At 39.8% G+C, this 13,927-nt stretch overlaps 1 protein-coding gene across 1 annotated transcript in view; it reads right to left on the bottom strand.

The window, feature by feature from the left end:
• The window catches only part of ryr2a (ryanodine receptor 2a (cardiac)), a 259,999-nt gene that overhangs the window by 66,592 nt on the left and 179,480 nt on the right, over positions 1 to 13,927 (bottom strand). The window contains exons 67-79 of the mRNA XM_078163436.1: positions 11,186 to 11,246; positions 9,283 to 9,521; positions 8,891 to 8,972; positions 7,140 to 7,270; positions 6,477 to 6,604; positions 6,014 to 6,206; positions 5,685 to 5,767; positions 4,389 to 4,546; positions 2,808 to 2,895; positions 2,405 to 2,497; positions 879 to 1,049; positions 512 to 571; positions 114 to 248 (exon numbers count right to left, since the gene is read on the bottom strand). Coding sequence (XP_078019562.1) covers positions 114 to 248; positions 512 to 571; positions 879 to 1,049; positions 2,405 to 2,497; positions 2,808 to 2,895; positions 4,389 to 4,546; positions 5,685 to 5,767; positions 6,014 to 6,206; positions 6,477 to 6,604; positions 7,140 to 7,270; positions 8,891 to 8,972; positions 9,283 to 9,521; positions 11,186 to 11,246 — 1,622 coding nt within the window. The remainder of the gene's footprint in view (positions 1 to 113; positions 249 to 511; positions 572 to 878; positions 1,050 to 2,404; positions 2,498 to 2,807; positions 2,896 to 4,388; positions 4,547 to 5,684; positions 5,768 to 6,013; positions 6,207 to 6,476; positions 6,605 to 7,139; positions 7,271 to 8,890; positions 8,973 to 9,282; positions 9,522 to 11,185; positions 11,247 to 13,927) is intronic.

Below are 13,927 nucleotides of genomic sequence, written 5' to 3'. Positions count from 1 at the left end.
TATGGGTAGTTCCAATTATTGAAATGCAATGTTGCAAATGTCTTCTGACCTGGGTCATCTTTTATTCTTCTAATAACACACACACACACACACACACACACACACACAAACACCTGGTCTAGGTGGAAGAGGACATGAGCGATCTCCAGGACTCTCTCCACAGTCTTCTCTGGGTCAGAGGTGTCCTCATAGTGATTGGGGAGGTCTCTGTACAGAGCCATCTGCCAACGAATAGCTGGGTCCTCCAGCTGTGCAAGACACACATACAGTCACAAACACATGCATTACAATGTGTGTCAAAGATGTGGACCACTGTGAACTTTTACATCAATTATATGTGGTGGATTTGAGCTACAAATGTTGTAGCTGTTACCATTTAGTCTATCCACTATAAAACATTTTTATTTCTCTCGTGTAATATAAAGCATAGAGTTAAGTTCAGTTTATCCCAAATATATATATCTACTTGCAGTACATACACTCTTGATTCTCAAGCTTAAAGTATTCCCACCTTTCCCTGTAAATGGAGATTATTCCTGATGATCTCTCGAACTTCTTCCTCCGTATCTTTCTGTGAACAGAGAAAATGCATGATTTTTTGTGACACAAAGCCAACCATTAAATAATAGGCCTTGAATGACATAAAACAATTGTAATGAAATCATAAGCAAAAAATACATATGGCAAATTAAACATGTATGGTTTGGTGGTATGATGTAACTTGAACTATTTGACCTAAAGTAAATGTGAGGGATGTTCTTATTAATCTATGAAGTTGTATAATTTCATCAACTCAAACTCATACAGCCCCTTGTCCCATACATATCAGAAAAAAACAGCAATTTTCACAGTCTAGTAGACAAGTGATGTTTTCCTACCTGGGTAAAGCGGTTCTTGGCCAGTGCGATGAGCTCTTGCTCTCCGGGGGCACAAATGTTGAGTCCAACAGGCAGCAGGCGCTTCAGAGTGGCAACTATAAGACTTGTCTGCATCGAGTATCGATCCCCCTTCCGCTTCATCTTCTTCCTCTCCTGGTCGGACACTATTCCCTGAGACAAAGTCAAACATCAGAAGACAATAAATGCACACTGGTCTATTAAGTGTTGTGTTATCTTTTCCATTATGTTCATATACTTCACCCCCCAAATAACCATTTGTATATCATTTGTTTGAAATTTGATCATGTTTGACATTGTCGCTGTGTTTATGTTTAATGTATAATAAACTAAACTTTACAGCACTTCACTGAAACCCCACCTCCAACTAGTGTTTTGGAGCTGTTGAGAAAGGAGAACTGTTGTGCAGCTGCATATTTTCAAACAGGGGAATCACTGTTTTTGCATTTTATTTTGATAACAGTCTATTTTTATGATACTGCTTGTGACATCTCAAATGTGGCTTTGACTTGCAACTGAAAACATGGTTCCATTTCATAGAAAATACCGAGATATATATTGTGTATCGCCAGACAGCCTGTAAATACAGAGATATTAATTTTTGTCCATATTGCCCAGCCCTACAGTGTGAGCAAAGAATCCAAAAACTGAGAAAATTATTGATGAATTGAAGTCATAGGGTCCACATGTAACAACAGCAATATACCAAAACACCAGTTTACAAACTCTCACACAAGTGGTGCAGTATAATCAAAGTCTCATTTTTCCAGATTTATGCTAAGTACTTCCCAAACAGACAGTCCTTTCTGATGGGGAACTGAATACAAAGTAAAACTTATCTATGCTTTCCTCAAAGCCAGACTCCATTGACAAAAACTGTAATTTTACCTTGCCAAGCTGAGCTGCTGGACTACCACTGCCTCCATCAGTTTGTGTTTGCTTTATTGTGTGAATTTGGTGAATCTGAACAAACCCTTTAAAACACCAAAGTCACACAACAACACAAACAAACTAACTGATTGAGGCAGCAGTAGTCCAGCGGCTCCTGTGTTTAAATTACTGCTTTTGTCAATGGAGTCTGGCTTTGAAGAAAGCACAGACAAATTTTACTTTCAGTTTAGTTTTTAAGAGTAAAGTTTTAGCAAACATGCATGTGTTTGGGAGGTGCTGAGCATAGGACTGGATAAAGACAATGGATTATATTACACCAGTTATTTAAGAGTTTGTAAACTGATGTTTTGATATAGTTTCTCTGTTGTTAAACATGGACTTGTAGGACTTCAATCCATCAAGAATTTTTGATTTCTTCATTCACCATGGAGGCATGCAAGAAAAATAAGGGTTTCTTCCAGAATTTAATGTAACACAGAGTGAGGAATTGATATACCATTAGTCATTTGGAGGGTGAACTATTCCTTTAAATGTGCACTGACACAACACAGAAGTGACAAGCAACAAACTTCTGACATGTAAACCTTGATTCATCCCTTCTATCCATGTGTCCATACCTTGGACATCTTACACTTGGTGTCAGTGATGAGGAAGGACATGTTGTTGATTTCATTCTGGACCACAAAGTTCTGCTCTTCTCTCTTGAAGTTCTGTAGAAAGATGACAACATTCATCACTCCAAGGTCTTACTGTTGTGCTGTCTGTATAAGCTTCAGACTCTTGGGTTAAAAACAAGGTCACACACACACACACACACACACACATATATATATATATATATATTTATATATATATATATATATATATATATATATATATATATATATATATATATATATATATATATAAGCATTAAGCAGGGACTTTGTAACAGCCCTATAGTGCAATCACTGTTGAAAACATTTTAAATCAGCTGCATGTTATTGTGTTTCTTTGTAACCCCCTCAGTGATTTTCTTACATGAGACTTGGCCCAGAAGATGAAAACCTCGGCCACCATGCGAAACAGCTCTTCAGCCTCTGGGTTGGACTCTTTCAGCCACCTGGCCCTGTCAGTATATCAAGACAGTTTAATTCATAGTGGCAATACTTAAAGGTTCCCTGTGGAGTTTAGACCTGTTATGTGCCAGTGGTTTAACACTATACACTGATCAACAGGTAGCAATGACAAAGACAGGGAAGAGGAAGACTGGAAGCTAATAAACATGGATATAAACACTGCTGGATTTAAAATACTTAAATCACAAATGTTTAATGGCGAAGGAAATACATTCAACATGGTTGCTTAACATGCTCAAGGATACACACAGTCTCATTCATGAAATGTTTGTAAATATGTGCGTAGATTTGCACATAAAAAACATTGGTTCTAAAAACCTACACTGCCTTCATGAGCCCTGTGAAAACTCAGATTTGATCATAGGCATGTGTGTATGTTCATGAATACCAATCAATTTTAAACTGATAGTGTGCTCCTGCTAGTCAGTAATTAGCATACATCCCCACCCATGATCACCAGTGACCACCATATATGTAGGTGATAAATACTATGGATAGGTGCATCCTGTCAACCTGCGAACACAGAGCATACAAAGGAGAGATAGAGAAAGAAAAATGTTTCCGACCTTGAGATTGAAATTATTATTATTTTTTTTAAAAGATATTTTTTAGGGGGGGGGGGGGGGTGGGGTGGCCCTTTGCTGGACATCCAGCAAAGGGCCACAGGCTGGATTTGAACCCAGGCCGCTGCGGCAACAGCCTTGTACATGGGGCGCCTGCTCTGCCACTGAGCCACCAACACCCCGAGATTGAAATTATTTTCTGTCTCCTGATTGATACAGGTTGGAAAGGGATGCCAGAAATGTAGAAAACACATGTATTAAGTCAATTTAAATAACTCATTCACATTTTTAATCTTTTGTCATGTTTTACTTACATGTTTCAAAGACATTTATGTACTGTGAACATAACAGAGCACAATACAAATTAAAATTGTAATTTTTAATAATGCCAGGCAATATTCCTTATTTACACAAGCACTTCAAGCACTTCAAGCACTCAGAAGCACTCAGAAGCACTCAGAAGCAGGTGTAGATTTTGTAAATACCTATGAAAAGATAAGAGCTACTAACATATTGATGAATTGCCAAAATACACGCTAATTTCCTTCTGCAAACAGTTTACACACAAATTCATTCTGCTTACATTTCATGAATGAGACCCAGTGTGTTTTGGTGAGTAACACTGAATTTAAACATAACTTCTATTTGTTTACAGAAAAACTCCACAGGGTCCCTTTACTGTAAGAAAAACAAAGTCCTTATATTGTAGACACAGACTACTAGTCCCCATATCCTTCATTCTTTCTTCAAAATAAATTAAACATGCAGCTTATCATTATTTATACAGAGCATCTACAGGACAAAAGCATACAGGCAAGTATCACATTACAGTAAGTGATGTAGGTCAGATTTGTTTATACATTAAAAATGTTCAATCAAAGGAAGAGAATCGTTGGAACCATCCAATAAGTGCACTGTACCTGTTGTAGTCAACAAATCTTATGAGGAGAGGGTAGAAGGCATACAGGTCTCTGACCAGTATGGTGAACTGGTCCATGATGAGAAGCTCTGTCTCTGACATCTCCCCCCTCCCCTCTGCCTTGCTGTGTTCCTCATCCATCAGCACAACTGCTGCTTTCTACAGGACACAGTAACACACAGCTTTCTCTCCATTTCAACAACAAATATACTGTCATCCTAGTGGTAGTATTACAGTCCTACTTTGCAAAAACATTGCATTAGACTTACAAACTTACTGTTACATTATTTAAAGCTGGGGTAGGTAGTTTAATTTTTGGTGTCATTAGGCAAACATTCTATAATAAACTTAGTATAATGTAATTCAAGTGGACTGAAAGAAAACTGGACCTCTGCACCTCCTCATGACTCTTATTTTTCAGGCTTTAGAAAATCTAGACTGTGGCAGGAGACCCTGGCCAATCACAGGTCATTTCAGAGAGAGGGAGCTCCTATTGGCTGTCCTACAAATGCAGATGCAAATGCACATCCCTTCTGTGAAAAACTGATTTAATGGTGTAGAATCCTGCAGAGAAAGTTACTATTTGCAAGAGCCTAAAATCACAGTGTGTCCTCTGCCTCTGTCTCTGTCGCTGCAGATCAACTCACTGGGAGGACAGCTGGCAGCAGTTCTGGAGACTGACCCCTAGTCAGCAGCCACAGCAACCCGACTGCAGCCAACGCAAACCCCACATCCTCGGGACTGGACAGCCCCGACTCCTCATCAGATCAGCAAGCTTTCTGTTGCTGTCATTACACAGGTTAGACCCAATGCTGCCACTGACCATCAGCCCACTGTGAAACCTGGCACTGAGGGGTTTGTGCCAGCAGAATTGGAGTTGCTGCAGCTGCTGATGAAAGTTCCAGTTCCAGAACTGCTGTCTACTGTCCTCTAAGGCAAGTAGTTCACAGTGGCAGGGAGCAACTGCTGTACAAGTGAAAGATTAAGTAAATCAGTGTATGGAAAAAGCCTAAACTACCATATGAAGTGTGTGCATTTGCACATGGTCGTCTGGTGGGAGGGGCTTAGGACACAGAGTGGAAAGCTGTACAAGGTGGGTATATTTTCAGAGTCTGCCAGGTTTTTTTGCCTTTCCAGATTTTTGCCTACCCCAGCTTTAAGTCACTGCTTGCACATCTCTGATAGCTTAAAATGGTATTACATGAACATATGTATATACTGTGTGTGTTTTTTAAGTCCACCGATATTCTAATGAGCTAAATAACAATCTTTAACATAATAAAATGACAGGACTCACTTTTTTGAGTTTCTCCATCAGAGGCAGAAAATGGGTCTTGAGCAGCTGGGCTTTGGCCTTGCTGATGATTGGCTGAGAGAAGACTTTGAAGCAGGAAAAAGAGACAGGGTTTAATGACTAGGCATAAAAAAGAATTGTGTATATGTGTGTCGAGGTGACTGATGTGGTGTGGCAATTCAAAGCTTTTTTGAACCTTTTCATGCCACCTGGAATTATATTTAAGACAATAATATAGAAACAAAAACCTGACAACATTACGTAAAAATATGTCAAGTCATTATCACTCACACACACACACACACACACACACACACACACACAGAGTTTACCAGCTAGCCTTTTCATCCAGGCTCCTTCATCTATTCCCAGGTTGTTGTAGATGATCTTGAGGATGTTTCCCAGCAGAGTGTTCATGTGTTCAGAAGTCACCGAGGTGCAACAGCTGTCAGCTTTGTCTGGGTTGCTCTCTGGTCCATGCTCCCACCAATGAGACATGTAGCTGCACAACATCGGCAACACCACCTAGAGAAAATGGAAAAAAAAACATGCTACAATCATAAGGTTTATGTTGAGTTTTATTAACCTCTGTGGGGAAATCAATCTTCTGCATTAACCCACTGAGCTATTTAGTAGCAGTGGGCAGCCAATGGGCACCTCAGGTGTGGCAGCTCGGGTTTAGTGGTATGACAAAAAACAGAGCACCTTGAGGGAAACAAACTCATGTGGATAGGGGTACAACAGATAAAAAGTTGATGTGTATTTTCAAGTTTGTTAGTTAGTTATATGTCCCACCTCCATAACATGGGGCATCTGAGTGTATCGCATGCCAGACTCTGCCAGCTCCATGATCTCCTCCAGGCACTTGTCTAAGTTTGGGATCAGAGGACAAACCTCCCCCACCTGCCCTGGAAGACCTAGAGCTGAGAGGTGGAAAGACAACGTACTTAAACAATGAATATACACATCAATATATAGCTCAATAATTACACACACACACACATGCACAATTAACTTTGCATTTCAAGCAAAAGCTATGTAGTGTGCCTGCTAACACTATCACTGGTTTCCACAAGATGTTACTTTTTGCTCATGCCATATCAACACCTGCTGAGTCATTTCTGAACAGTCAATGCTGTGTTTGTCCTCCATTAGAAAGGAAGAGATCTATCTGGACTTATCAGTCTTTTATGGTTGTGGTGATGGTAAATGACCAGACTGCCATAACTAACAGCAACTGATGGTCGTGTAATCTAAGTGCTTTAGACGTTACTCTGTCATTTGAATCTCACAGTAACACACGCTGAGCTCAGTTACTAAGACACTGTAATTCTCAGAGGATACAACTACCTCAAGACTTGTATTCATTGACTTGATGTTATTCCATCCTCTCATATTTGTAGAATTCAAGTGCACAGAGTGGCTAAACATTGAAATACATATCATACTCATGCGTACCTGTTCTGTCTTTAGTTCCTTTGCTGTTGTAGATAGAGAAGCTGTTGAACTTGTTGATGTGAGGCTCAAGGAATGCAACAGGAAAGGCTCCTGAGAAGGCAGCTAAACACTTCCCTAATGCTGGACGCTGTCTGGAGAGGAGGATAGGATAGGATAGGATGGGATGGGGTGGGGTGGGGTAGGGTAGGGTAGGGTAGGGTAGGGTAGGGTAGGATAGGATAGGATAGGATAGGATAGGGTGGGGTGGGGTAGGACAGGAAGAAAGGAGACAAGAGGAAACAGCAAAGGAGAGGAGATAAATATTTTTTTCATTATTATTATTTCCATATCAATCATATATTTCTTTTGTTGATAAACTGTAATAATATGCAAGATTGCCTATTTTTTCTTAACATGCTAAAAACCATAAAATATTCAGATAGGCAGCTTTGTATTATTGTTTCGCAATATTACATTTGGTGATATTGTTTAATAAGTTTAGATTAGCCTTTCCTTTCTCTTGTCTTATACATTTAGGAAACTCAAAATTGTGAATTTGTAACTAAACCAGTGTTAACTGTGTTGGTCTTTCGTCAGTTATTAGAAATACCATGGATTGTTAATTGCCTCTGTTTCATCTTACTTAATCTGCTTCCTGTGCTTAAATTTCAACATCTTTATCTCCTGGTTCAGACACTGGGTTTGAAAACTGTTTGCCAGTGTTTTCCTCAAACTGAAAAGATGCCGTTAGGGACCATATGCTGACTCCTGTCATTTGCAATGCAAAGACTATTACAGGAGGAACATTTGTGTTTGTGAACACAAATAAACTGCAGGTAAACCAGATATAGTGCAGGAGGAGGCATTTGGATTTTATGAAGCTCAGCACTGAGTGTGTTTTTTACAAGGTAATAGTGAATTAGCAGTGATAATGTGTTTGTTACAAGTTTTACAGTCACAGCTGTAGCACATCTGCAATGTTAAATTAATTCATTCCTCTCATTCTGCCATAAGTATTTTACACACAATGAAATACTGAGCTTGCTGGATAAAGAAGTAGAAGTACATCAGCACATTAATGGGGTTCTTATGCTGGTCTCTTTTCTCTTTTAAACACACATTTGGTTTCTTATTGGTTCAAACAGTTTATGGCTGTGCGATTTCTCTGTCACAATTACGCTGGGTCTGCTCCATTTCAGTATGCCTGTGCACCATGTAGCAACCATGTAACTGTCAGCTGACAAAACAAACATTAATGTCAGCCTACAGAGCAAAAACCATGGTAGCTTTCCCTGCGGACAAATAGTTCCCTGTATGGATAGTAATGTTCACAATATGATTTTATGTAATCTGGATGAAATTAATCAGTTCTCTGTTTTATCAGTCTCTCTTGACTTGTTTGTGTTTGCATGGGCTACGTGGTCATGGTGACATATATGCTGCGCTCGCCGCTAAAATTTAGTGGGGGATTACCTGTCAAATGGTGTGCAGACTCCACCTACTCAGCACTAAGCAGGCGTACACTGGCGTTGTAATGGTGCGGAATCACAGTATGCAAAGTTTGCGTGTTGTCATAGTAACATAAGATGTGGCTTTGTAGCTTTGCTATTTTTGCAAATGTTATGTTGGTATGCTGATTTTGAGTTGTATTCGATGCCCTCTGTAAACTCAAATACTCTTCACAGTACATGTAAACTTCCATACAGATGTGGAACAAACGTGATTATATGACTGATCAATACAGTACATGTGTACTGTAGGGTTTACTGTACCTCTCTACATAGATGCTTTTGTTGGTTCCCAGAAAATAGAGGCTGTTGAGGATTCTGTAGCAGGAAACCTGGACATCATCCACTGAGAGAAAGAGAGGTGAACAAAAAAGATGTTTGCAGTTTACATTTCAGGGAGTTCTCTTCTTTGATTTTAATGAAAAAGAAAAAAAAAAAAAATCCTCCTGTAAATGACCAACTATTACATTTTTCATCGGAATTGAACATGAAATTTCATGCTGGAAATATGATATTACCCATTAGATACAATTTTTAACTGATATGTAAATACATGAATTTGTTCTTTAAGAAGAAAACATCTGAAACATTAATTGTTTCGATTTCACTGTCGATGCCTCAAGCCAACATAATGAGTAGCACAAGTCAATACGCACATATGAGGTCTTCTCCAAACATGTTTTGTCCAATGTGTTCGAACAGAGAGGAGAGGACGGGCAGCAGAGCGAAGGTGGTGTAGTTGATAATCTGAGTGACACCTCGTGGCTGCTCTCTGCTGTGGGTGAACTGGCCCAACTTCAGGTTCTCCTGTGTCTTCTCCAGATCTTCTGCTGCACTGTCAAAGTACAACCGTAATGCTGCCTTCACTGACTCCAGACCAGTCTTCATCACTGTCCTGATAAATGGGGAGAGATAGGTTTTACATTATCTTTACAAGACTTACATCTTCCAACCTGATGTATTCTATAGATCCTGATAGGGGCCGAATGGGCGTTTGCCCAGGCGCCATGGGGGGTGTCGCCCAGGGCACCATTTAGGCTAGAACTGCCACTGCTGGAAACTGTCGGGAAACTGTTCGACTTCACTGTGGCTTTTTGTCACTGCCTCCTGCTGCAGCAGCCTGATATTGTCCACTTTCCAGTTCATCTTGGACAAGCGCCTTGAAACTCATTCAAAGCTCTGGCTCATCACTGTGAGTTATACTCACGTACAGTTAGAATACGGGTAGGATGGCCTGCTCTGGCCACCCACTCTCTCATTAGTACACCTTTTTATATGAGGCAATTCTTGAGCTGCTCCCAAATTACCTGTGTGTCAATGCAGAAAAGTGCCAGATAATCCTCTTTGCTTTCTCAGGACTTTTTTATGTACAAAACTGGAAAAAGTCCATTCGTGTATTTGGCACCCTTGGCTGCAAAATGACTTGAAACTCAATGAGTTAATCTAGCTAAATGCCTTTAAATACAGAATGAAAGAATCAGAGGCAGATTCCATAGAGGCCCATTTATGCTCAACGTTAAATACGGATCCGGATACGGACGGAGCCTTCTGTCCGTGCTCTGCGTTCATTTCGTCCGTATTTCTGCACGTTTCCATAAAGCTTACGGATACGGGCCAAACGGAGCAGTACCACCGGGAACCGTGGGGGCAGTGTTGCTGTTACTATCCGATACGTAGCTCTAGTGAGACACAAAGAAGAAATAACAATTCAATTTCTCTCATCGGCAGTAGTAGAGAAAAGAATTCTCCGTCCTCCAGTCACGATGTATTTAACGGCCTCACCAACCACCGCCTCCTACAACGCTGCCTCTGTTTTTGTCTTTTAGGCAAGAGGTACATTATCAATATCTCCTCCAAAGTCGCCATGTTTGTTTTTGAGTTTGTTGTTGTCATAAACTTTTGACGCTGGGCTGCCTCCTGGTAGATATATTGGTTAACATCCATGCCAACGTAAAGGGCGCATGGAAGTATGTGGGCAGTGACGGTAACATCGTTTGAAATGGACGTATACATTTTTGTACGTAAAGGGAGCATAAATGAGCCTTAAGATGTCAGTGTTTTTAATAGAGATGCATCTATTAGTCTACTGGTGACCAGAATCAGGCGATTTTCAGGTTGACCAGCAATGACCCCTGAGTGGTCTGTCAGTCTCAAAATTGTGTGCTGATTAAATTTACATGCATACCGCACAACAGTTCTCGTGGCAGGCAGAGAAGCACAGAAAGTAACTGTGCTACTGCTAGCTGCAGTAGTGGGGATTAATGCACCATAGACTTGGTTAAGACTTCACCATGCTAACCAGGCTAGCAGCTAGCATAAGGGTTAGCTCCACCCTCTCTTACAAATATGGTCACTTCTGGCTCCAAAAATCCAAGATGGCATTGACCGCAATGCCAAACTCAATGCTTCAAACTAGGAGTCCACAAACCAGTGGGTGACGTCACAATGGCTAAGTTAGTTATACAGTCGGTCCTTCAACATCATCTCTGTTGTAATGACAAGGGGCAAACACACACACAGAGACATATAGGCTACAACTTAGTTAATGTCTTTCCTCACCTGGCATCCAGGCTTTGTCCCAGTATCTGCAGACAGTTGACGATGGATGTAGCATTGTTACCTGAAAAGTAGACAGGATCACTTAATACAGAGAGTGTGCACATACTGGGTAGGGTTTGAGGTTCCTGTCTGTCAGGTAAGTGAAGAGTCAAACACTACAGAGCACTAACGCAACAAAACAACAGCCCTGTTCAAACCAATAGGTAAGAGTTGTCTGTCTGATGGAATACACATCTGAAGAACACATCTGTCATGTATGTTCTTCAGATAATAACACAGCAGAGCATCATGTTCAAAGCAAAAATATGTTCTTTTAAAAAGTGATGATATTACAAGCTTATTAATTCCAGGCTTTTTTTGCTGTCAACAGTACTGGAAGCAAAATCCTGACAGCCTGATAAATATCAATATAAAACTATTTTTTTTCCAGTTGTATCAAAGGGGGAACATCTTTTTACTTTGAGGAGAATGACATGGTGAAATGCTCTCAGCACATGATATGGTATAACAAGTTTCACTACACACCACACACAGCTGCTGAGCAGAGGATGAGTATACACACAACTATGGTATCATGCATGCATGCACACACACTCCTGCACACACTACTTAAGGATGTTCTAGAGCTTTTTCATGTTCATCCACTATCTGTTTCTCCCAAACACACTGCTGTCATTTATGATCACAGTTTAATATCAACAATAGATGCAGGATAACTTATTCTATAAACTGTCTCACATGGAAGAAGTTTCAGTGTGTAGTATGTTTAGATCTTTGCACAGTCCTCAGTACAGATCACACAAATATACACTGGTTTAACCAATTGTTAAAAATATAGTACTGAGTTATATTCAGTTTCTGAGGTCTGATTTTAACCTTTAAAGGTAAACTGTGGAGCTTTTGAATACCAGTAGCACTAAGTATCCATGTCCATAAAAGAGGGTCCCTGTTTCGTTTTTTCTTATGCACACAGCCAAGAAACACAGCAACGTGCCAAAAAAGGCAGGGAAGAAGAAGTCTGCTATCAAGTAAATATGGATGCAAACAATGCAGATTTCAAACTTCTTTAGAAAGTGAGCTTGTTTAAAGTTTTATGAGGGAAGAAATGCATTCAGCATGCTTGGTAGTCCTCAAAGACACACGGGATATAAACAAAAAGACTTACAAGACCTGAAGACCATGATAGCTTACAGTATGAATTTCGTCTTAAACAAGTGATGGATACACAATGGTAAATACGAACCTGATTAATAGTACTGCTCTATCATTAAAAACATAGCAAGAAAGAGTTCTGCTTATGCTTGGCTTCCATTATTTATACGTTGTTTAGTGCTGAGGTGCTTGAGTATGATAAACACCAGGATTGAAAGTTTTTAAACAACACTCAGCCCTACCAGTGACAGATGACCAGCTGAATGCAAATATATGGAAAATACAAAATGACATGATGGTTCATGGACTTACATGATGACAAGAGGTACCAGAATGCACCCAATATAAAAATCACTGGTCACTTTACACCAGCAATCACTTAATCAGCAGCATATGGGAGACTATGATGTAACGACTTACAAACTGCAATAACTGTTTTTTGTCCACTTGGGGCAGCGTAAACAAGCTGTAAACATATAATTATATAATAACCAGTAACAAGAGTGAGTAAAACCACATAGACGCCCATCATAACCCCAGATTTTTTCAGTTTTTTCATGTTTTCAGTTCATGAAAGTTAATTTTTGGATCATCTAAAAAAGCCTTGATCAGCCTTTGGCTTTACTAAAAGACATAGTTTTCTGCTAGGTCTATCTGTTTTAATGGTTTTAAGGCTGTTTTCTGCAAGTGAAAATACGAATTAGCATTATCATGGTTAACTATAGCTCTAAATGTAGTGTGTTACCTAAGCTAGCAGCTGGCATTGGTGTTTGCTCTACCCTCTAACTTCACTTTTGGCTCCAAAAATCCAAGTTGTGACGGCCAAAATGCCAAACCCAGGGCTCAAAATGGGAGTCCACAAACCAGTGGGTGATGTCATGGTGGCTGTGTCCATTATTTAATACTGTCTAGTTTACATTACCTAACATTTTAGCTGTAAAAAAAAATAAATAAATAAAATAAAATAAAATCTTGTTCAGTGTTTGGTTGTACTAAAAGACCCTCTAAGGAGTCAGGTATTCTGTTTTGCCAGTAAGTAAATTTGGTTTCAATGATTTTAAGCCTGTGTTTTGCTAGTAAAATTTAGCATTAGCATTATCACAGTTAACCATAGAATGTAAATGGCCCATGCATTACATATACACAATTCATTATGCTCTGCGTTTCATTAGGGTTCCCTTCATTCACTTACCCTTGGCCCTTGGTATTATGTAACAGCTTGCATCAAACAGAGTCCTTCAGTTTTTCAGACAAATGGAATGATGCTTATGATGGCGGCTGGGATTCCTCCAAGGGCAAGTGTCAAGGGGAAGTCAACAAGGGCATGTTGATCAACTAATGGAACGCAGCCATGATCACTTATGGCTCCAAAAATCCAAGACAGCAACAGCCAAAATGCCAAAGTCAAGGCTTCAAAACCAGAGTCCACAAACTGATAACTGAAGTGACAGTGGCTACGTCCACCTTTTTATACAGTCTATGGTTGTGACTCAACACTGACATATCACCTTTTAAGTTGTAACGCCTAACATGTGGAGTGTAGATAATGGCATTTTTCTCTGAGACCAGGAACAGCTAGAGATAATGTGT

The sequence above is a fragment of the Epinephelus lanceolatus genome, chromosome 21 (genome assembly GCF_041903045.1).
Source record: "Epinephelus lanceolatus isolate andai-2023 chromosome 21, ASM4190304v1, whole genome shotgun sequence".
Taxonomy (NCBI): Eukaryota; Metazoa; Chordata; class Actinopteri; order Perciformes; family Serranidae; genus Epinephelus; species Epinephelus lanceolatus.
The sequence above is the reverse complement of the archived record's forward strand: the minus strand, read 5'-3'. Positions and strand labels throughout refer to the sequence as shown.